The sequence below is a fragment of the Crocodylus siamensis genome, chromosome 12 (genome assembly GCF_052110815.1).
Source record: "Crocodylus siamensis isolate JL-2025a chromosome 12, ASM5211081v1, whole genome shotgun sequence".
NCBI classification, from domain to species: domain Eukaryota; kingdom Metazoa; phylum Chordata; order Crocodylia; family Crocodylidae; genus Crocodylus; species Crocodylus siamensis.
This window is the reverse complement of record NC_143406.1, coordinates 26,108,131-26,133,403: the sequence shown is the minus strand read 5'-3', so window position 1 is coordinate 26,133,403 and position 25,273 is coordinate 26,108,131. Positions and strand designations below refer to the sequence as shown.

The 25,273-nt window shown below is 47.2% G+C and overlaps 1 protein-coding gene across 3 annotated transcripts in view; it reads right to left on the bottom strand.

Annotated features, from left to right (window-relative positions):
* LOC149854818 (ankyrin repeat and fibronectin type-III domain-containing protein 1-like) overlaps positions 1 to 25,273 on the bottom strand; it is a 596,514-nt gene that overhangs the window by 346,162 nt on the left and 225,079 nt on the right. For all 3 annotated transcript variants that reach the window (XM_090023526.1, XM_090023527.1, XM_090023525.1), the window contains one exon: positions 20,679 to 20,908. In XM_090023526.1, the coding sequence (XP_089879652.1) occupies positions 20,679 to 20,908 (230 nt within the window). The remainder of the gene's footprint in view (positions 1 to 20,678; positions 20,909 to 25,273) is intronic.

The following is a 25,273-nucleotide window of genomic DNA, read 5'->3' as shown; positions in this document are numbered from 1 at the left end:
CATGGCTTGGATGCAGTCAAATCACAATTCAGCATAACAGTATTTTAAAAAGAACTTCATCAAAGGGCTGTGAGCACAACCAAACCCCACCATGTGAGCTCAGTCTGGGGGCCACGGCCTGGACAAGAGTACTGAGCCCTTAAAGGTAAATCTGAGGATGGGGACATTATACTAGCTGAGCTACTGAGACATAAAAAAGCTTGTTGTAGAACTATTTAGTTCTACAACAGCTAGTCAGTTCTTCATCTGAGACTGGAGACAGAAATGATGTGTACAAGTTTAACCTTTGGAAACAACCCCTACAGCACGTTCAGTTTTATGCTATTGTTTTTTTTGTTTTGTTTTGTTTTTTTTACCGTTATCATTTTTCAAACTGGGTGATATGGAAAAAGCTGTCAGCCAAAGAAAGCATCTTAAACACATGCACATACATGGACTGCACAAATTGCAAGTCACTGAATGTGATGCTTTTAAACATTCTTTTTTGCATAAAGTAAAGCAAATCAGCAACACTTTTTATACGGCAGTATGCATAAAGAAACAGAAATCATGAACAGCATGTTTAAAGGGATGCCCCCACATGCTCAAACTTCTCAAACATGTCTTCCCTTTAGCAACTTGAAAACCTGTGTTTTTCTTTACAAATTATTTCACATCTTTTTTGAACATGGTTTGCAGCTCTTGAATGGCCTACAATGACCAGCCCACACACATTAGTTTGTTACTGTAGGGTCGCTCACAATTACTAAGCTAGACACATAGTTGATCATCAATTATATCTGTCCCCAGTATGGATGTGCGTGGAAGTGTTTTGTTGGGTTTTTTTATTTTGGTTTGGGGAGGGGGTGTCTTTTTTGCAGGTGGGGACAATTGCAAGAGCAAAGAGCAGAACATTACACAGGCTTTCAAACTTGACAGGAAAGGTAAAGTAAATATTAAGGTAATTGTTACAGTCAGCTTTGGTCACTCAGAGATGCACTCTCTTCTAGTCCCTAAATCCTGCAAACACCACAACAGATGAGCAGTAACAAGCACAGTAAAGACAGACAACAGCACCAGAAAAAATGTCTTGGTCCCTTAAACAACACCAGTGGTGGCAGGGACAGCTCCCTTTCTTCTCACTACTCACACAACCTCAGTAATGGGAGGAAAATATATGGCCAAGGTAGTATTTTTTTAAAGGAAAATAAATTTCTTCTGTTGTCCGCTCTCAGCTTGCTGTGAAATATCACAGCAGTTTGAGGCGCTGCTCCTACTAGCATGTTTCCTTGCTCTCCTACAGAGTTATAAATTACCCCAGTGTGCCCAGTATTTATCTTTGCTATTCACACCTGCATATATTACATGGGCTGTCATTCCCAGTTTGATCAGGAAACGGATGGACGTTTGTGAAGCCAATGTAGCCATCTTGGTAATTTTCTCTCAATCACTGCCTCAGCCAGTCTGTCTCTTCTCCTTCTCTTTTCATATCCTCGTCATTCTCTATCTCTCTGTTTATCTCTCTGTCACTTGAACACTGTTCCTTTCTTTCCCCTGTCACATACTATCACACAACATCCCCTCACCCAACTCACCAGCTCAATACCTCCTTTCTCTCCACCACACACAAATGCACGTCCCTCAGCCTCCTCTTTTCTTTATTTCTCTCACATTCAGGGAAGATTCACAAGGAAGGGGGCAAGGAAACAGACAAAATTACCCCACATAAAACAAAAGCAAGTAGTAGCAGAGCCTCCCCTTTGTGAACAAGTGTAAACACGCTGAGTGCTCAGCACAGTCCTCCACTGCTCCAAGGCATCAATCCTGATGTTTTAGCAGAGCGAAAGACATGTATGCAAGGGCAGTTTGGCTTTCTTCTGGGAAGTTGGTCTCAAAATCCCAGGTCCACCTCCAGGAATGAACAAGGTGGACAGTGCAGGGTCCCAGGTGTGGTCTGGCAGTGGTAATGAAAGCTGCTTAATGGTGGAACCAAGACAGCCATGGTGTACATCTGACACACGATAACCGGAACTGACATGCTTAGAGTCCATTTACAAGGGCTAATATACACAGTGGGGGAAGCAGCCTGGGAACCATGCATGTTCTACCTTTTTATAAAACTTTCAACAAACAAGAAAGAAATTGGCAGGAGAAATGTAAGCTGAAACTAGACTAACTTCAGTGTGATACTGAATGGCGGAGGACAGGTGGATACTGCATATCAGTATAGCTGATGGCATGATCACTTTCAATTTTATGGCTGTTTCATAACACGTGCAATCAGGAGTGTGACATATAGTGGTCAGGATGTTTTATTCTCTTGAGTCTGGCTTTATTTGACATTCAGATATGTTATTTACAGCTCAGTCTCACAAATTCAGAGCTGGGACATAATGACAAAAATAAAAATTAGAAGCTCTTAATTAAAGCACAGGCTGAACATGTCTCAGGAATAGTATCATTAGTCTCATGTGTATAAGATTACAGATTTGACCTCAATAAATACATTAGTTCTAATGACTTTGCATTTTAGATGTTAAAAGTCAGAGATATACAGGATCCTATTACACAACTTGCTGCAAAATTCCACGAGAATTCCCCTATAAGCAGATAATACAAATAGAACATTTGCAGATAACGTCAGCAGTAAAATCAGAAGGAATTTCAGAATCTCATTTGCATGAGTACAAGACCAAAAGCCCTTCAATCTAGTGAGGTACTTATGGCACCTACTGGCATAGTGTCAGAGGATGTGTGCAAGTCAAATAGCAGAAAGTGCTTCACTTATTTTCTGCGCCAGCTAAGTTTGGAATACAACAAACGCATCTTAATGCGTCAGGATTCAGCTCCCCCAGATAAAAACTGGCACAATCTTGTAAGGTAGGTTTGGCACAGAGTGATACTGTCTTTGCCAGTGTCAGCCCCAAATGCAACAATCACCAAAAACACAAACCCGCAATGGGTAAGGTGACACTGAGAGGCAACTACAACTTTAGCTCAGGCACGAGACTGGTACTAGATGGCAGAGGGCAAGAAGGACATGGGATGACAGTCATTTCCTGTGCAACAGGACTCCTGGAAATAAAAGGTGTTCCCTTCTGTCCAAGGCAGAACGAGGAGACAGATATAGAGGTTATGTTGTATTCCCTGTAACAGCAAAAAGTATCTGACTGGATGTACCTGTTTAAACAACATTATATAGACTTACCAGTCAAGCAGTACTTCATAGCCTTCTTTCCGTTCTTATCCCTTTGCTCAAGTCCCTTATTTTCTCCATTTTACTCTATTTCTCAGCATTTATTTCCCTCCAACTAACTTCTCTTTCACCCCTTATCTTTCCATCCCCACCCCCCCACACTTTGTTCTTATCCCCTCTGTCAGTCAGCTTTCTCCTCTGTGCCTTCCCCACCACCTGTTGTGCCCCATGACACCTAATTTCTCACCACTACTTCCTTTTGCTCTGTCTGGGTCCTTCTCTCCTATCCAAGACTGCAGATCAAACCTGGCTGAGCCCCTGCCCAAGGACCAAAAGAAGGCCTTTTGTGGCAAGAAGGGCCGAGGTAAAAATGGTTCTCATTCATGATATATTTCCCCATCAGTTGTTGGGTAGGCCAAAGGACTGGCATTCAGAATTGCTGCTGCAGTTTGGCCTGAAAGTCCTGCTAATTCTGTAGCGAGACCAGGGGAAGTAAAAATAAAGCTCTGTCACTTATCATGCCAGACTTGCCCTCAACAGTGCACATGCCTGTCTGCCCCCCACAGCAGGGGTGGCTGCAGCACTGCTTCCACCTCACCCCCACCCCCTACATCCCCCCCAAGAAGGGCAGATCATGCCATGAGTACAGCAGCTGGGAACTTCTTTTTTCAAGTCCCAAAGCAGGTAGGATTCTTACACCCCCAAACTAGCACCCCATCCCTTCCATTCCGTGATCAGTACCAGTTCCCTCTGCCTCCAACACTGCTGCTGTCCCAGGTTGACCTGGGGGTGGAAGGATCTCCAGCGCTGTGCTGGGAACTGGGTCCAGAAGAGGACACAGCAGCTAGTGACTTCCCCATCACAAAGCCTGCTCCTGGACTGGAAAAGAACCCCTGGGGTGGATCAGGCAGGGAGGAAGAATTTGCCCAGTGCTGCCACTGTCTCTGGCTAAGCCCAGCTCCCTGGGCAGCCTAACTGAAACAGAAAAGGAGTGGCACTCCCTCCACTTCTGGGAGAGCTGGGGACAGCACCAGCAGTGGGCATGGGGCAAAGAGAATGGGAGGGAAGACTATTTGCTGCTTAGCATGGAGGGGAAGGGAAAGGGGATTCTTACCTGCCTTGGGGACTTTAAGATCCCTGGATGCTGCTCCGCTGGTATGGTCTAAAAGCGGGTGAGTGCAGCTGTACTGCTGCACCCCCTCTGGATACACCCCTACCTACTTCCCATTTGGTTCAAGCCAGTTTTCTCAGCCCTTCACATTCATAAAGCATTACAGTAAACAAAATATTTAGATTTAACCTCCAGGTTGCATTTTAAAGTCATGGGCTGGTTGAGGAATTTTTCCCAGTCCTAGGGGCACAGATGCAAACATTATGCTTAACAACATGTGATAAAGTGCCCAACTGTGAAAACGTACTACTTAATAGGGCTGTGCGAAATTTCAGCAGCCATTTCGTTTCGGAGGTATTTTGGACTGTTTTGGCACCCAAAACACCAAATCCGAATCAAAACAGAAGGCTCAAAAACATCTCCGAAACAAAACAAGGCATCTGAAACGTTTCATAAAATTTTGGAGTTTCAGAGCCGGGCTTGCAGGGAAACAGCTGTACCCTGCTGCCCTGCCACGTGACTCAGCTCCACAGGGAGCAGAGATCTGCACCAGGGGTCTCCTCGCTGCCACTGCCTGCTATGTGCTGCCCCAGTGACACAGGGCTGCAAGGGGAGACCCCGGCGTGGATCTCTGCTCCCTGCAGAGCCAGGTCACATGGCAGGGCAGTGCTGGTCCTGTGCTCATCAGTGTACATGATGGGAAGTGGTGGGGAGGAGACCCTGGTGCAGATCTCTGCTCCCTGCAGAGCCAGGTCATGTGGCAGGGCAGTGCTGGTCCCTGCCACGTGACCTGGTTCCACAGGGAGCAGAGATCCAGGGCCACATGTGGTGGGCAACAGCAGGAAGGAGATCTCCACTCCTTGCAGAGCTAAGTCATATGGCAGGGCAGCGCTGATCCCTGCCGCGTGACCTGGCTGCACGGGGAGCAGGAATCCAGGGAAGCACAGGGTGGGCAGCAGTGGCAAGGACCCCCAGTGCGGAACTCTGCTCCCTGCAGAGCTGAGTCACGTGGCAGAGACCAGCAGGCTTGCTCACTGCTTTGCGCTGCTTACCTGTCCTGTGACCCAGTGTGACAGGGATCAGAGATCTATGTGAGGGTCTCCTCCTCTACAAGCAGAACAGTGGCCCTCCCTTTCCCACAGATGAGCCACCTACAGCCCCGTCCTACTCCCCACTGGGGCCCTGAGCCCCCGGACCTAAGCCCCAACCAGCTACAGTGAGCTTAGTTTCCTCGATCCAGTGTACAAACTTACAACTACAGCATGGATACACAGTTGGCTACCTATGCTTTGTAGTTCAGAGAAATTATAGCTCCTGGGATGGAAGAGGTTTGACAGGAGACACATTCTTGCAGCTTAAAAGAAAACACATAAATTCACTGCTGGGTAAAGAATTCTCCCTGTCTGCTGACAGAAGAATGGGAGCCAACTAACAAATTAGCAATGGATTTATCAGATATGCATAAAAATACATATTTGATTGGCTCATTAGTTGGCCTTGAATACATCTAAAATTAATAAAAATGGTATGCACTTGTGTCACTACTGCCATCAAACCAGTGAAACAACTGATTCACCTTTACTTGCATATTAAGAGACCCTGCAAAAGCTAAAAATGTTGCTACAGGACAAAGGCATGATGCTGCTGTATAAATGCTAAGAGTATCCCAATTTTGAAGTTTAAGATGACAAAGATCTCATTATGTCAGTGTTAATTTCAGAAAACTTGGCTTGATTCTCTGATGATCCCAAGTACTAGAGAGGTGATGTTGACAGGGAACTTCAGTGCCTCCTTGAATGACATCTGCTTGGCTTCAGCAGAATTTAAGGATGGGGCAGCTTTAATCTGTGTCACTGGGTAAGATCCTCAGGGGACTTTGGCTAGCAACAATACGAACATAGCAAAGGCTTTTTCTGCCACATCAACTGCCCCTCCCTGCCCTGGCACGCTCTTTGCCTCTTCTCATAGCAGGTAGTGGGGCTGTGGGATAGTAAAAAGCAGAGAAGACACTGGATGTGGCAGGACCCTGAACTGTTTCTCAGCTACTTCAAGGTCCTCCTGTGCTGTGCAAGTGGAAAACTGTCCCTTCACATCTCCAACACAAAAAAGAATAGATATAGGCGTAATTATCGTGTCTAGCGTATGCAGACCTGGCTCACCTCCATCACCACTGACCTACTGCTTCCTTTTTGGCTTCAAGAGAACAGCAGATCAGTCATGTCACTCCACCAGAGCCCTTTTTAATAGTGCAAAATGCTTACTACTGTGTGAGGAGCTAGTATTATAATTAAATCTATGTTTGCCAAATAAACGAACAAAATACATTTTGTGAGGCTCTAGTCTTATTGTTATGATTATTATTATTATTATTGTATTGCTTTGATTACTCACTAGTCTGCAAAACTGAACAATTTATAACTGGTCTCTCCCACTCAGTGCCAGTTATCACAGGATTTCACAGATTTCATAGACATTAGGGCTGGAAGGGACCTCGGAAGATCACTGAGTCCAGCCCCCTGCCCAAAGGGCAGGAAGACAGCTGGGGTCATAGGATCTCAGCAAGATAAGCATCCAATTTACCCTGAAGGTGTTCAATGTAGGTGCTCAAACCATCTCCAATGGCAGGCTGTTCCAGACCTTGGGGTCTCACACAGTAAAGAAATTCTTCCTTATGTCCAGCCGGGTAATGTGGGGCCCCTGCAGGACGTTAGGAAATTTGGTCATCACACCAGACAATAAAGCCAACATATTTAACGATTTCTTTGCCTCCATCTTCTTAAGCAGGGACCGAAACAGCCACCCCCCATGCTGGGCTCCAGGGGAGGTACACCTGGGCCAAGGGTTAGTGAGGAACTAGTTAGGGAGCTTCTAGAGGGATTGGATGTATTCAGGTCAGCCGGTCTGGATGATCTCCATCCTAGAGTACTAAAGGAATTGACTGAGGTCATTGCGGCTTTACAAGCACTCGTGGTGCTCTGGTGTGGTGCCAGAGGACTGGAAGAGGGCCAGCGTGGTTCCCATCTTCAAAAAAGGGAGGAAGGAGGACCCCGGAAACTAAAGGCCAGTTAGTCTTACTTCGATTCTTGGCAAGCTGTTCGAGAAAATTATGCTGGCACACATCCATGAGGGCCCACCAGGGGATTTCATGCTTAGGGGCAACCAACACGGGTTCATCAGTGGCAGGTCCTGTCAGACCAACCTGGTGGCCTTCTACGATCCGATAACCAAATCCTTAGATGCCGGGGTAGCAGTGGACATAGTCTTCCTGGACTTTCGGAAGGCCTTCGACACTGTCTCTCACCCCGTTCTCATTAAGAAACTGGGGGACTGTGGTGTCGACACCCACACAGTCAAATGGGTCGCCAACTGGCTGGAGAGCCACACCCAGAGAGTGGTGGTGGATGGGTCATTTTCAACCTGGAGGGACGTGGGCAGTAGGGTCCCCCAGGGCTTGGTCCTCGGGCCCGCACTGTTCAACATCTTCATCAGCGACTTGGATGAGGGAGTAAATAGCACCCTGTTCAAATTTGCTGATGACACTAAGATGTGGGGGGATGTGGGCACTCTAGAAGGGAGCAATAGGCTACAGTCGGACCTAGACAGGTTACAAGGGTAGGCGGATGAGAACAGGATGGGATTCAACACTGACAATTGCAAAGTGACGTACCTGGGGAGGAACAACTGGCACTATACCTACAGGTTGGGGAACTCCCTTCTTGTCAGTATAGAGGCAGAAGAGGATCTTGGAGTCATCACTGACTCCAAGATGAACATCGGCCAGCAGTGTGGGGATGCAGTCAGGAAGGCCAAATTGACCTTGTCATGCATCCACAGATGCATCTCGAGCAGGTGTAAGGAGGTGATCCTCCCCCTCTATGCAGCACTGGTCAGGCCGCAGCTGGAGCACTGCATCCAGTTCTGGACGCTGCACTTCAAGAGGGATGTGGACAACATGGAGAGGGTCCAGAGGAGGGCCACTCGTATGATCAGGGGGCAGCAGGGCAGGCCTTATGAGGAGAGGCTACAGGACCTGAACCTGTCCAGCCTCCAGAAGAGAAGGCTGAGGGGGGATCTAGCGGCCTGTTACAAACTAGTCAGAGGGGACCAGCAGGCACTGGGGAAGTCCCTGTTCCCCTGAGCACTGCCAGGAGCGACCAGGAATAATGGTCACAAGCTGGTAGAGGGTAGATTTAGGCTAGATATCAGGAGGCGCTACTTCACGGTCAGGGCGACTAGGATCTGGAACCAACTTCCAAGACAAGTGGTGCTGGCCCCTACCCTGGGGGTCTTTAAGAGGAGGTTAGTTGAACACCTTGCTGGGGTCGTTTGATCTCAGTAATCTTTCCTACCATTGCAAGGGGTCGGACTAGATGATCTACTTAGGTCCGTTCCAACCCTAGAAACTATGAAACGGTTTTGTAGTAGTTTATGACCGTTCGACCTCGTCATCCCTTGGGGCACTTTGGTGAACAGATGTTCCCCCAGATACTGGTGGTCACCCCTGATAAACTTATAGGTGTCCACCAGATCGCCCCTGAGCTTACGCTTTTCCAGGCTAAAGAACCCCATGGCTCTCAGTCTGTCGTCGTGAGATCTGTTTTCCTGACCTCTGATCATGCGCGTGGCTCTCCTCTGGACTCTCTCTAGCTTCTCCCCATCCTTCTTGAATTGTGGGGCCCAAAACTGGATGCAGTAATCCAGCTGTGGCCTCACTAAGGCTGAGTACAAGGGGAGAATGACATCCCGGGATTTGCTTGAGAAGCAGCATCTATGAATGCAAGCCAGCGTTTTGGTTGCTTTACTAGCCACAGCATCGCATAGCAGGATGTTCTGCTGCTTGCTGTACTTCAGTGAATAAGTTGCTAACTCGCTGAAGCATCACTTTATTATAATGTATTTGGCTAACTTGTTTTTTTAAAAATGTTCATCAGTGAATGACAGCAACTGAGAAATCTGACCATCTGCCCAGGGCACCATTTTGGGGGAGAGGGGCAGGTTAAAAGACACATGGTATATATTTTAATATGCCTTTGTATTTAACCTACTCAAGACATATTAGCAAAGTTTAGGATAGTATGTGGTCAGTCCCAGTATGACACCTGCTGCATTGCTCAGTCACTTCAATTACAAGTTCGACCTGACTGCCTTAAATTTCTCCTTTCATTTTGCATGTATGTGCATTCATGCATGCATTTGTACGTCTGTATTTTCTTCCACTTAACTACAAGGAACAAACAAAAATTAACTGAATGTCTGCTGAGGATTTCTGAGACCAACACAAGTCATACAAAAGTGTTGCTGCAGTGTAAGAAATTAATATGAATGCGAAAAAGTGATCATGGAGTAATGTCATCGAGTCAGTGGGATTAGAACAAAGAGGCCCTTAGGCTGTATGGTGCAATGGTATACCAGATCTTCCAACACCCACTGCACACACTGCAAAAGCTTCAGAGCCTGTGATGTATAAGGTCCTTCAAGTACCCACATATTTTTAAAGGAATACTATTAAAGTACTCAAATAATATGTAAATGCTGCAGAGCTGGGTGCAGTAAAATATATTACTATTTTACCGTGATGTTTCCCTAGACAGTAGGGCATGATACTGATGCTTAGTTAATAATCTTGTATCAGACAGAGATAATATTATTAGAAAAAGTCTCATCTTGCATGTGAAATTGTCTGCACTATTTACTAAACATGGTTGCAAAGACTATGCTGTTATCTCAGAAGCCATGGAAACCTGGATATTTCAAGGCTATCACAATGCACCCATCCAAGGTTGTCCAATTTTGTGCCTGGCACTTTGAGAAAGATGTGCACAAATTGCAGAAAGTTCAGAAGAGAGTGACAAAAAATAAGTCACAAGTCATAAGCATGACTTTTGAGAAAATGCTGAAAGAACTAGGGTTAGTCAGGAGAAAAGAAGAATGAGGTGGGGACTGGATAACAGTCTTCAAATACCTGAAAGATGATCACAGACAGGATGGATACAGTCTCTTCTCTGTGGCCGTAGTGGACAGGACCAGGAGCAAAGGACTCAAGCTGCACTACAGGAAATTTAAGTTGAAGACTAGGAGGAACTTTCTGACTCTGTGGGTGGTGAAACATTGGAACAAGCTACCTAGGGAAGTTATGGAATCTTGATCATTGGAAATTTTCAAGAGCAGGTTGGACAGACAGTTGTTTAGTCAGGGATGATCCTGCCTTGAGCAAGGGGCTGGAATACATGACTTTGTAAAGTCCCTTCCAGCCCTACTTTCCTATGATCCTAAGATTTATAACACTGACATTGCGTACGCATGAATTTGCCAAGAAAGGGCCATCAAGCAAGCTACCCTGCCAGAAGCTTAGCAGGATAAAACAGGATTATACAAGTAGGGAAACTAGAATTGCTGTATACCTGTTACATACATCATACACTGTGAGAAATAGCACCTGGTAGCATTTTTGTCCTTTAAAATTCCTTTTTAGCAATGAAAATGTTATTGTCAACTTTACCTGTGGTGCAAGTTGCAAATGTCTCTTCCATTATGTTGGTAGTCAAACAAAGAAAATGCTGATTAACATCATTAATTTTGTAATAAAATTAAAATATGTTTTAGTAGGTATTTGACTTCTAGTGTATGATTTGTTTATTTTCTGGTTCTAAGGTGGCAACCCTGCCTCCCAAAAGGAGCATTTGGGAGGGCAGGGGCAAAGGGAGGGACTTCCGGTGGCAAAGGTCAGTGGTTAGAGATGGGACTTCTGGTCCCAAGATGGCAGCCAGTGTGCGGGCCAAATGTCAAGGGGTGGGGCTACCCATGTGGCCCTTGACAACTTATCAAAACTTGTTAAGCAGCCCTCCTCTTATCTACATATATGAACCCTAATTTGTCAACACAGGGATTCAGACCTCTACTGCTCTCTTTCTCTCTCTGTTTTAGCATTATACAAAAATACCAGTGAATTCAATGGAAGTGAGACATGCCAGAATGGCTGGCTTCAAGGCAAAGCTCTTCATGGCATCTTAAAAAGTCTCCAAGATCCAAGGACAACAGTGCTGTTATTATCTACACTAAAAGTACAGCATACATGGCTATACCACAAGATTTTCCTTGCCCTGACAACGTGTGCCACCATGACTTCAAGGATCTTTCAGTTTCCAGGACACATTTCATTTTTGGCTTGTCTGCTTAAGGTACCAACAAGAGAAATTGCCCTGTGATACAGCCACCTATCAACAGGGACCTACCAGTCTGCACTTCTCATGTGCCAAGACACCAACACAGCCCAATTTCAACCTGCAAGGATCCGATGCTGCAAGTTTTAGATTAATGATCCCAGACTCTCTCCTACAACACTCTATCAACATCTTCTGTTTCCTAGGACAAGGTCACTGCATTTGGTAGCTCAGTGGAAGCCATAAAGCTCCGCCTTATAGATTAATAGATGTTAGGGTTGGAAGGGACAGCAGTAAGTCATTGAGTCCAACCCTCTGCCCTAGGCAGAAAAGAGCGCTGGGGTCAGATGACCCCAACTTTGTTTTTGTCCAGTCTCCTCTTGAAGACCCCCAAGGTAGGGGAGAGCACCAGGTTCCTTGGAAGTCCATTCCAGATTCTGGCAACCCTTACTGTGAAGAACTTCTTTCTAATGTCCAACCTAAATCTGCTCTCCATTAATTTGTGGCCATTGTTCCTAGTTACTCCAAGGGGTGCCCTAGTAAATACAGCATCTCTTACTCCCTGTTCTCCTCCCCTGATGAATTTATAGGCAGCCACAAGATCACCTCTCAGTCTTCTTTTGCAAAGAGCCTGTTCTTGTAGGGCCCTGCCTGAAGGCCTCTGACAATGAGTGGTCCTCCTTTGAACCCTCTCAAGATTCTCTACATCCCTCTTGAAGTGCGGCACCCAAAACTGAACACGGTACTCCAACTGTGGTCTGACCAGTGCCGCATAGAGGGGAAGCATCATCTCCCTGGACCTGTTCGTCATACATCTGCTAATGCATGATAAAGTGTGGTTAGCCTTGTTGATCACTTTGTCACATTGACGACTCGCATTCATCTTGGAGTCAACTATAACTCCAAGATCTCTTTCTGCTGCTGTGCTGCTGAGAAGGGGCTGAGAAGCACTTTGAACTTGTCTTTGTTGAACTGTATCCTATTTCATTCTGCCCATTTTTCCATCTGCCTGGATCTGTTCCCTACCCTCTGGTGTGTTAACTTTGCCCCATAATTTGGTGTCACCTGTGCACTTGGCCAGGGTGCTCTCTACACCCTCATCCAAGTCACTGATGAAGACAATGAATAGCACTGGTCCAAGGACCAAGCCTTGTGGGACTCCACTGCCCACAGCTTTCCAGGTCGATACGGACCCATCCACCACCACTCTCTGGGTGCGACCCCTAAGCCAATATGCCACCCACCTGTCTGTGTAATCATCTACATCAGAGCCTGTCAATTTTATTTACAAGAAGAGAATGAGATACTGTATCAAAGGCCTTCTTAGGCATCTACCTAAGTTGACATCTACCTCAATTCCTGCATCTAAGCATTCTGTGACCTGATCATGAAAAGAAACAAGATTAGTCAGGCAAGATCTACCTGCAATTAACCCATGCTGATTTCCTTTCAGCATTATTTCCCTTGCTGGATTCTCACAAATGTGATCCTTGATTTTTTCCAGAGTTTTCCCAAAGATAGACTAACTGGCCTATAGTTTCCCCGTTCCTCCCTCCTCCCCTTCTTGAAAGACCACACTGGTCCTTTTCCAGCCCTCTGGGACCTGATCAGAGCCATGTACTTCATCTTAGCCAAAGGCCAGAGAACATGGAAGACCCTAAAGGGACTTAACTCAGTGCTTCCCAACCTTTTCCTCAGCATGACCCCATTTCCTCAGCATGGCCCCTCACTCCCAACTTGCAGCTCTCCTCCACCCCTCCCCAGTGCCTGTGTTGGTCCCACCCACAGCCCCCTGCCAGTGACCGTCACCCCCCACCCACAGCTCTGCCCTCCCCCCCAAGCCCTGCTTGTGCCCCTCACTAACAACTCACAGTCAGCTGCCGCCCCAGCTACCAGGGCTATGGGACCAGAGTCAGAGCCCACGGCCCCCTGCTCCCCAGCAGTGCCCGAGCCCTACTGCCCATGAGAGGCAGTGGCTGCTGCTACAGCCAAGGCAGAGCACAGAGCCTAGTTACCTCCCCCAGTGGGCAGCAGGGCCAAAGCAGAGCCCATGGTGGTGAGGGGAGAGAATGCAGGCTGCCCACTGTGGGCTTAGGGCTCCCTGCCCTGCTGCCCTCCCTGCAGGGGGCCTCCACAGCCCAGTGGGCAGGATCCAGCACAGACAGGCAGGGAGGCTTGGTGCCACTACCAGGATCCCCAAGCCAGCTTTGCCACCATGGTGATGCGCCCCCTGCCCACCCAGCAGCAGTGTCACCAGTGGTGTGGAGTTGTGCCTCCCACTGCTGCCAGGTGGGCAGGGAGCACCTCACCATGGCAGTGCAGCCAGCATGGGGCTCCCAGCAGCAGCACCAAGCTTCCCTGCCTCATTCTGCTGTGGAGGCCCCAGGGGAAGGGCAGTAGGAAGGGGAGCCCCGAGCGCACAGTGGATAGCCGGCATCCACCCCCGCCACATGCAAAAATCTGGGGGGTCACATCCCCCACCATGCCTCCCTCCCTGGAAGTGTGCAATCCAATTTTTTATCATTGTGACCTCAAAGGTTGGGAACCACTGACTTAACCACTTCATACACCCTGGTATATCTGGATGAAAGTGGGGCCAGTCCTTTCCTTGTCACCTGACAAATTGATGCAATGTATCTCATGGCTTAGAATGCAGATGTGGCCACCAAATACAGCCACCCTCACCCAGCCCTAGGGAGATGCCCAACTGGAACATTATTCATGCTGTGGGGCAGTGACAGACTACCAGCTCCTCCACCTGAATGAGATTCATTTTGTTTGCTTGCTTAAAGTGATTCATACCCCTGGAAAATGGGCGTCTGTGCAAGTCTGAAAGACAGCTGTCAGACGGAATCAAAGGCTTCTCTCTTTCTCAAAAGCGGAAACTTCCCCAATGTTACAAGCCCTAAAGGAGTTAAATGGAAAGGCTTATTAAAAAGAAAACCCGTTCTGACAATCACAAAAAAATCGGGATTAATTTAAAATTCAAATTATGCAAATCAAAATAATCTGTACACGAGTATCCCTCAGATGCCAGCAGTGAGACTGCCTACATGTTCAGCTAGCCAGCTCCACTGGTTGTGAGAATCCTCAGCATAACCAGCTCTACAGAGATGGCATGCTGCAGCCACCTCATGTGGGCAGAAAGAAACACTGCTGCTGCTGGAAAAAAAGCGTCTTTTCTGATTAGATTCAGATAGCGAGGGCTAAGGAATTGCCTTGACAAAAAAAAAGAGTAACAGATTATTTAGCAATACAGTTGTCACCTTATACACATTCATGCCATCCAGTGATATGAATAAAAAGCCCAAAATATTTTTATGAGGGCTACAGCAAACTTCCATCTTGCCCAGATATCCATAGCAGAACCCTGGGTTATGCAAGAGATGGTACTTGATGTCAAACTGAGCCCTTCTGGCCTTAAAAATCTAACATATGGTTGCAACACATTAAACATCAGGGTTTACAAAGGCTGCAGTAAAAATGTTAATACTGATAGCTAGTAGCACATGTACATAGTACAACCGTTTGGGAGATCATGCTTTTTTTTTTCCTACTCCCCCCAATCCCCTCCTCACTGGAAACCACATTCTCAAACAGACCTGGTAAAACCTAAATGTCAGTCAGGCATCAGACTTTCAGACCTTTCCTTCAGACAGAGATGGGGGCAGCTATTTCACATAACAAAAGCAGTGCAGACGGATTTCTCAGCAGAGAATAAAGTCAGAAACTTAATATAAAACATGGAACAAGTAAAAGAGCACAGAAAAAATGAATCAAGTTTTAACAGGGACTTTCCTAAGGGGTCCCAGACATGCCATCACAGAAAAAGTCAACCATATCCTCTTAAAATTGTATTGTGTTTATGTCCACATGCAGCACAGACTTTACCTACATAGAGTGACTCCACCAATCACTGAAATGCAACCACTGCTGGGGCAGAATACTGCAGCTGTTAGATTATACTGCAACACAGAATAATAGCTGGTAATACAAAATTGAGGATAATACCACAGCTAAGTGAAATTACAGAGAGATTTTGGGCAGGTGGAATATAATTTCTGAACCTTGACTTGTATTTAAGGCTAACACCAGATCTAACTATTCTTGGAAAAAAAAGGCATCACGAGTTGTGAGGTCTGTTAATTCAAATATAAAAAACTGGGCACTGGCTTAGTGCTGCCTCAACTTGCTTACTGAAACATCAACAGCACTGTCTACAACACTTGAATTTCCTCTGAAATACACTCCAAACAGGATAACCCTGCTTTACTTGCTTGATCTGATGAGATCACAGCCCCAAACTATACAGTTTGACCCCAGCCCACAGGAACATACCCTTTAGCTATTAAACAAAGCAGAAATAATCAGAAAAATAGCTAAAAAATCCCCATATCTTCCATAGAAGACAACATTAATCAGCTGTGTTGGCTCATCGCCCAAAAGTTTCAAGGGTTTTTTCCTGCTGCCTCTGGAATGAAGGCCAAGAATCCCACTGACTTCCATGGGCAGGATCAAACCCTAAGACAGAAAGCAGCAGAACAAGGAAAAGAATAGCAGCACTGGCACCAAAGAGCTCCCATATCTCCCACCCCATCTAGGGATATGGAATGACCTTGACCTAGCCCCAGGTGTGGGAAGGGGATTCTAGAAGGATCTCTGTACTTACCATTTGACCCTTGGAACAAAAAAACCAAAAGAGTAAGATTTCCCAAATTCAGACTCTTAGGTCTGATTTAAGTTACAATGGGAACTGGGTATGCTGAGTACTTTTGAAAAGCCAGTCCACAGACACCAGCACCTGAATGCAGCCTTGATCTTTGCATCTTAGCTGGAGCCTACTTAAGAAAATGGGCTATTGCTTTTTTTTTTTTTTTTTTTTTATGCTCAACACTCTAGAGGAAGTTACATAGAACAGGCACAAAAGCAACTCGTTATGCAAAAAGCACTTATTTCTGAAAATGACATGAAGACCAGGCAATCTGATCTAAACTTAAAGGTTTGGGGGGGGAAAGGGCGGGGGGGAAATCTTTCAAACAAAATAAATAAATAAATAAAAGTTAATGGCATGTTCCTAAAGGCGTAATGAAAAGAACGACTGTCATCAGGGCACATCATGCTGCCTTAAACCATTGGCCCATCTGGCCTGGTGTTCTGCTTTTGGCACTAGGCACCATGTGGAATGCTACAGAGTATATGCCACCATCAGTGAGAAGGCAGGAAGGAACAGATGGTCCAGAGCACTGGTGTCTGTCACATCTCATCAGAAATACAGGCCACCCTGCTGCGAGGTACTTAAATGCTTTTCGAGACAAAAGCAGCAGACAGCTATCTGCTTGTTCCGAATCAGGAAGAGCAAGATCCCAAGGCAAAGAGTGATCCTGCAGCAGCTCCATCCTCAAAGCCATTTGCTTAATGTTCCTCCCTCATGTTGGGTTCAATACTGCAGGCCTCCTGCACTTCTCCCTCATGCTGCCTACATAGAAGACACAGCTCTTGGTTCCTGGTAAATGGATATGACCAGGGAAAGCATAAGGTGTCTCTGCTGCAGAAGAAGCTTCCTGTATTTCAAATAGCCTCTTTGTGTTCCTCTCTCCTGCCCTCGCTCTCTACTATGCATACAAAGCCGGAGGTAGAACTTTAAGGAACAGGCAGATAAAAGAGGTTCCATTTCTTACCCCAAAGCAGAACTGCCTCACTCTAAGCATGTCTGACTCCTGTACTGCCACCTTTAAGATGCCTTGTGAAGGTGCCCACAGTAGCTGGTTTTAACCAGTTCCTAACTCAAACGCATCAAATCCCAGAGATCCTGTTTACTGCTTGCAGTTCACAGCACAGGGATCTAAACCAGCATCCATAAAAATGTCACTGCCAGCTTCCATTTTTATCGCTGTATGAAAAAGCAACAACCTATAGTTAAAGTTAGAAGTGTCATGCTGTTAGCCGAGAGAAAAAAAAAAAATCAAGTCACATTTTACTGCTCATCCAAACCCACTGGGAACACATGCAGTGCAGCAGAACACACGTGAAAACCAGGAAGGAAAAGTCCTCTGTTGGGGCTTCCAAGAACATTTGGGAGCCAAAGGCAAGCAGAGATCACACCACAGAAACAATGCTATGAATTGTGCTCACATATCGAGTAGCAGAAGCAAGATCAGACCTGTGCTACTGGACAGAGCAACTGTCCTTCTTGGCAAGAGGGAGGAAAAGAAAGAACTCACAAGCCCCACCTGCAACAGCAGACTCCCTATGGGCTCAAACAGCAGAGCTCATGCACTTCCACAGGTGCTCAGCAGCCTTCTGCTCTGAACTCTCTGGCTGGCTCATGCTCAGCCCTCTAGAGGGAAAGGCCCCTAGCAGCCCTCTTCGAGGCCTCTCATGTTCGTTCCCATTATCTGAAGGCCTACACTAGCTCTAGTTTAGGAGGTACTGTGTTTCAATGCAAGGACACCTGAGCCCTTCATTACAACTCTAAGGGAGTAATCAGGCAGTGAGATGGCTGTATTAATGTCTGTATCAGATGTCTCTCAGAAAAAGAAGACGTAAACCCATTAAACTTGAAACAGAAAGCTTCCCCTAACTACCTCATGTCCAGGCTGCTGCGGCTCCTGTGTTTTCTTTTAATCATCACCAAAGGAATAATTGCCAAGGCAAAGGGTTACTCTCCTCCTTACCTCTCTCCCCAGGCAGCATGCCAATGGGTGCAAAGCATTTGCTTCCAAATCCAAGGCAGAAGCAAAGCTACTACACGTGGTCAGGTTCCGGCTGAACCGCGGGTTGGGGGAGGGTGAAGGTAATACTTTCTCACTGCTGGTCCCAGTCTCAGAATGAGAAAAGGAGACTCCACTTCTCCTCGGGAGCCCCTTTCAGGTGGAGTTAGTTATTGCTTCCAGAGGCAAGAGGAACGTTAGCAATGACTTGAAACCGGTACAGCGGAGGTAGGTCATGGACAAGTTTCATACAAACAACCTAGCCAAGGCAGCTCAATCCCTGCCTGGCTTGTCCTTACCAGCTCTGAGCCCCGCATATCTGCAAATGACTCTCACAGCAGTACACCCAAAGTTTACAACAGTTTATACACCAAGCACATGGCAAGATGCCACTGTCCTCAACCCTAGCAACATCCACTGTTACTCCAGTGAGGGGCTGTAGCAGGGCACTAGGGTGCCTGCTACTGATAACAGGAAATGGATTCAGCTGCCATTTATTAGGGCAGCAGGTGGCAGTTGACATGGGAACTAATTGGACCAGCTGACCACCAGGGGGCGAGGCTTGGCCTTCATAAGCAAGGAAGGCTGAGGCCAGAGACAGCTCCCTCCAGACAGCTGCAGGAGCAGGAGCTCTGCGGGAGAGCCGAGCAGCCCGAGTCAATAGTTGCAACCTGACCACTCTGACCAGCTGCAATGATGCAGGGGTAGAGAGCCAGCATAGAGCAGAGTTGGTATTATAAGCTCGGGGGCTTATGATGCGTTATAGCCGGCTGGCTTATAGCTTTGTTGAGTTGTGATTATTACACCAGAGGACCGGGTGAGGCTGTAGGGGTGTGAGGAGGCCTCACGGGGGCTACCCAGTAGCTTGGGGGCTGCCGGTGCCCAGTGGGGCACAGCGAGCGGTGCCAGTGGGGCACATGTTGGGGGGTGTTGACCCCACCCTAGTAGGGCAAGTGACCCAGATGGTGGTCCAGGGGGCCAGGCACAGCTGTGGCCACCTGAGCCCCAACTGGGTGTAGGACCCAGAAGAAGGGTCAGGGGCCAGGTAAGGCGAAGGCTGCCTGAGCCCCAGAGGGGGCGGGAGGCGCGGCACAGGCCCCAGACAGGGGGCGCTGGTGGTTAAGACCAGCAGGGCGCGGCCCAGGAAGGTGGGTCTAAGCGGTGGGGGGGGTCCCGACCCCAGCCCAGCATGGGTATTACCGGTACAGGCCCCAAATGGAAATCCCAATTGGGAAGAGCCCCAGTGGGGCATAGGCCTGAAGAGGCGGGTCTGGGGGCCAGGTAAGGCTAAGGCCGCCTGAGCCCCAACCCTGGGAAGCCCGAGTCGGGCACAGAAGGCCCCAGGGCGGGCGGGCGGGCGAGCAAAGGCCCCAGGGCGGGCAGGCGAGCAAAGGCCCCAGGGCGGGCGGGCGGGCGAGCAAGCAAAGGCCCCAGGGCGGGCGGGCGGGCAGGCGAGCAAAGGCACAAGCAAAGGCTCCAGTGGGAGCATAGAAGGCACATGGCGGGCGGGCGCACGAAGCGTGAGCAAAGGCCCCAGTGGGGGCATAGAAGGCCCCAGCCCGGGCAGCGAGCGCAAGGAACACGAGCAAGGACCCGAGTGCGGGGCAGCGGAACGCAAGGGGCGCGATAGACAGGCCCAAGCGCGGGCAGGGAGCGCAAGGGGCGCGACCGACAGGCCCGAGTGCGGGCTTAGAGACCACGGGGCGCAGGTCAGTATGCGAGTGGCCACAGAACATAAGGGAGGCAGGCCCGAGTGGGGCACTGCCTGTAAGATAAGAAGCCCCGAGAGGGGAATAAGCCCATTGGGAAGTCTGGGTGGGCGAGAAGGGGCGCAGTCAGACAGACACCCCAGGGAAGGGGCGCGTATATTGAGTAGGCCCCGAGAGAGGACCAGCACAGGGACGAGAACCAAAGTCCCGGTATAGTAAGACCGGCCCTGTGCCAAGAAGGGCAGGAAGGCAGCCTCCTTAATTGAACCAATAAGATCAAAGACGTGGTGGGTGAGACGGAGGATGCGTTAAGGACCCAGACTTGGCATGGTAGGCAAGGGCACTAGGGGAGGTCACGGTACGCCTAGGTCGTCCTGCCACAGGGGCCAACAGACAGCTCGGCTAGCCCATGCTCTGGGCATTCCCACCTCCTCATTTCCATTCAGAGCCACTGCATGCACTCTTTATCCAGCCCTGGCTCCTTTTCTAGCCAGCTATGCAAGAGCTGTCTGATGCATGCAAAAGCCCTCAGAGAGCTTATCTTTAAATGGTGGGGAGGGAGAGCACAGAAACCTGCTGAACAAGACAAATCAGATTTCTGGTGCAATTTGGCCAAACTCAGGATGATGAAACGATCTGTGTCACCAGCCTAGAGAGACAAACTGGATTTTTTAAATGTTTTAAATACAAATAACCAGCTAGCATGTTACTGGGGTGGGTGTGTGTGTGTGCACATGGGTGTGTTGCCTGCATCAAAAACCTTCATGACATGCTTTGTGCGAAGGGAGAAGCTCTTCACCACTGAATACTCACAAACTGCCTCCGGAGCTTGGTCTTGACACGCTCAGCCTTTGTCTCTGAGGGATGGATGGAGTAGCTGAGGGAGCTCAGGTGGTTGTCCACAGACAGGCTTTTCCTCATGTAAAAGGACCGTGTACGGAAGTAACTGAAAGGAGCCTCATCCACGGCAGTGCGAAGCTGTGGACGGAGGGCAGGGTCCCCCACAGAGTCCATACAGTCATCTTCCAGTCGCCAGGCCTCACCTGTGGGGAGGGAGAAAGAAACCCAGCCTTAGGGAGGGAACAGAAGTCAGGGAGGTGTTGTATTCCTACAGCACAGAAGATCTTCTCCCTTCCTCACTGATACACAAGAGCTTGCAGACTCCAAGCAAAATCCAAACAAGAGGGGTCAGCATGTGGCCTATGTTCAGCCTATGTCCCCTGCAGAGCTCACATAAGGAGCAAAACGGGGCACATGCCTTGAACTGTCCCCTATGTATGACAGCAGTTCCCAAACTATGACAGATTACACACCACAAATTTAAAATGATACAAACTTAAGTACCACCAGCACATTTTTTCAGTTCAGCCTTAAGTACTACTAGCAAATTTTTGTCACAAAAAGTAATTATAACAAATCTGTTAATGTGTACCACTGACAGGTTGTCTGCGTACCACTGGTGGTACGCATACCACAGACTGGGAACCACTACCCTAGAGCATTTGCCACTGCTTGTCAGGTAGCCAGCTCCCCATAAAATCACAAGCAGCCACGTCCAGTGTTATTCAATCATAAACCCCACCCCAGTAAGCCACTGACACATAGTAGCACGGTGCTGTAGGAAGGTAGAATGACAAAAATTAGATGGCTGGGACTAAGGACTTCATCTAACTCATCCCCCAGGCAGTGAAGGATTTCTCCCTGCCACACACCTTCTAAGGCTTGATACAGTGTGGGCATGTCTACATGAGACATTCACTGTGAAGTAGACCAATTAGCTCCACAGTAAATGTTACACATCTATATATGCGGCCCTATTAGGCTGGAGTAAACTAATAAACTCTGCAGCAGGATAGTACTTGTAAATACAAGTACTATCCTGCTGCAGAGTTTTTTATTCTGCAGCAGTGCACATGTAGATGCTGCTTCAGCTGGCTAGGGCACATGGGTGCTTCAGTGAGGGGGCTGCTGACCAGCTAGCCCGACACTGGAGCACCCTCATGCCCCAGCCAGCCCTTCTGCAGCATGCTGAGCCAGGAGGACCTGGCTGACAGGTTGACTTCCCAGAGCCTCTGCCAGCCAGGGCTGCTCCAACCTGGCTTAATGTAATACACTCCCAGGACCAGAGCACATCATATTAATAAGCAAGTGTAGATGTGCCCTGTGTTTCCTCCTATGGAGGGAAAGAAGGATGAAGCAGTGAGCTGAGACATGGGAGAGCTAGCACTGTTGCTGACCTGCCCTGTAACCTTGGGCGAGTTGCTTAAATTCTGCATGCCTCTGAAAATAATACCCCTTTGCTCACACCATTGTCTTCCTGTTTACATGTTGGTCCTGATCTGACTGAACTTTACACATTGTGAGTAAACAGTACAAAACCATAGGACTCCTTGTGGATCAAAGTTAAGCATGTATGTAGGTTTTTGAGGGAGCTACACCTGCACAGTCTGGATTTGCCTATACACCTCCAGCCTAACAAAGGGGTCCTCACCTCAGCCGTGGTCTCTAGACATTACCTTTCTGTAATTACAGGAGACCCTCGCCATTTGTGGGGGATATGTTCTCAAGATCCCTGTGAATGGTAAAATCTGTGAATAAGGTGCTGCATTCATGAACACAGTGCCCCCGGCAGCTGGGAGGTGGGGGGCACAACTGTGCTGGCAACAGCGACAGCGCGATGGGGGGCAAGCACAGAGCTCCTGAGGAGCTCCTATAAGTGTATTTAAGATACAGGTTCAACATTCACGAATATCTGAAACTGTGAATGCCAAACCCGCAACTAGAAAGTGTTTCCTGTAGTAATAAATGACTGAAATCCTAATACTTAAACTTTCACTTTAGAGTTATTGTTGTTTAAAGAGTGAATACATTTATACAAACTCTTGATAAAGAAATTAAAACTTAACTCTTTATCACCCCAAGACCTTATGTCATTCTGCATTATCTGCTGTGGCTGAAGAAAGTTCTGATGAAGGGATAAAATTCCTACAAGAGCCTGCTATTGTCGATGTTAGCATTAAAGCTTATTTATACAGCATGCGTCACCTATTAAATGTTCAAGTGCCTTGAAAAGGGTAACATAGCAACCCCATTTTACAGATGGGGAAACTGAGGTACAGCACATGTATTCCATTTCAGTGGGAGCTACAGACACTTTGCACCTCTAAGAAAAGGCAATATATGAATCTCCAAAGTCACAGAGTAAATCATTTGGGAACAGTAACCATGTCTCTGAACGTTTCATTTTATGTGTAATGCAAGGTCACATATTTTATTTTACTGCTATCACTTTAAACCCAAAGCAGGTGAAGACAGAAAACTACTGATCTTAAGCAAGCTGTCCCCTGGAACCTCATCTCTGAAGTCTGGTATGAGAGAGCAAGCCAGCCATACAGGAAAATAAACTGGGCGCAAAAAAGCTGATTCTTTTAAATAGGTATGACTGTACTCATTGTATTTAAATAGACACAAGTGTATTCATTGCAGCACAAAGGGAAATAACAACATGAAATTGTAAGGACTTCTGTTACATCACTGTTCTGCTCATTTCTAAGTAGTTTGGACACTGCATGTATTTTCTTGCCTATTTTGTCTTTTTAGATTTGATGAACAGCAGTTCCTCCCTAATTCCCACCAAACCTGTTTTTTCCCCACCGAAACCAAAATCATTGACTTAATAACAAAAATAAAACCTTTTGCTCAATCTCTGTATAAATGAAGCCTTCCCTTACTAGCCATTTAAATTCATGAATACACTCTCCAGAATTTTCCTCCATCAAAAACTCTCTTCTGCTGTTTTTATCCCCAGTGCAAGCTCATTCGCATTCTCTGTTTGGAGAATCCAACATCTTTGACTAAGAGTACTCATGACTTTACAAAGGCCACAAAACTCAGGCAAAGTGATTCCAATGTTTACAGAAGATGAGATCTTAAGGTGAAATAGTAGGTCACAAAATGGCTTTCACAGACATTAGGGCTGGAAGGGGAGCCTTGTGAGATTATCAGGCCCAGCCCCCTGCCCATGGGGCATGAAGTCAGCTAGGGTCAGATCACCCCAGCAAGATAAACATCCAAGCATTTCTTAAAAGGTATCCGGAGTAGGTGCTTGCACCACTTCTCGGGGGAGTCTATCTATTCCAGACTTTAGAGACTTGCACTGTAAAGAAGTTTTTCCTTATATCCAGTCTAAAATGGTCTTCCAGCATTTTGTGACTATTAGACTTGGTCTTCCCTTAGAGTACCCTGGTGAACAGACATTCTCCCACATCCTGATGCACACGCCTTCTATACTTATAGGCTGCCACCAAGCCACGCTGAGCCTTCACTTCTTCATAATAAGTGGATTGTTGTTTATCCTATAAAGTCTGAGAGTTTTAATACCAAAGCTAGGAGCGTTAGGGAAAGGATGCACTAAAATCCATTGCTACCCAAAGCTGGTCCAACTCATCTGATTTCCGTATTGTAAAAAGCAAGCCTGTTCCCTACTTAAAAGCACAAAGATACTATGTGTCCTGCCACTATACCAGAATGCAAAAAAGCTGAAACAGCTTTAGGAAGGGAGAAGGGCAAAAGAAAATAGGTCTAAATTATTAAGAACCCCCCAAACTGAAGAGCAATACATTTGATTTTTTTACCCCTGTTTTGAATTTAATAAGCTACTGCTCCTCCTCTCCAAATGTCAACTCATACAACACAGGAACTTCTGTTTGAAAGCTGTGATTATTTAATGCATAAACACATCAATCCAAGCCCAGATTCAGACTGCCACTGTATGATAACATTGTTCTGGGAGAGAAGCAGGAAATGCCATGACAAAACCACCAAGCTGAAGATACCTATAAAAAAGCCTCCTTTCTTAAGGCGGAACCTAATGATTTCAACTCAGAACCTGACCCAAGTATCAAAATGAGAACTAGCTGGGGTGCCTTTCTTTGGCTCTGCATCCTTTCGAATTACTCATGAGCTCCAAGCCCCAATTACCTGCACATCCTGCTACTATTTTCACCTTATGCCCCAACTCTTCCTTGCCTTGTCTATTGGCAGCCATTGCTGTTCTCACCCGAGGTAGAGCACTCCCATGTAAAGTCACTCGATCTCTTTATATAAACCAGTCCTTGATAACTTCAGGGAATTTAATCCCACTCTGCAAAGGCCAGGGAAGGACTACAGCAAAGCAGGAGAGCAAATCCACTGACATTCATCCATTTCTGAGAATTTCTGAGCATGCACAGGCCAAAGAGCAAGAAAGCTGAGTTCATATCACATGATCTTATGAGTCCAAGTCTGGGTTCATCATTTCTGCCCGAGTATAACTGCACTATGCAACTACCCTGCATAATGAGTAAGGAGCTCTATGTGGCTACAATATACCAGAGCAACACAGGATGACACTGGCTCAGGGCCAGAAT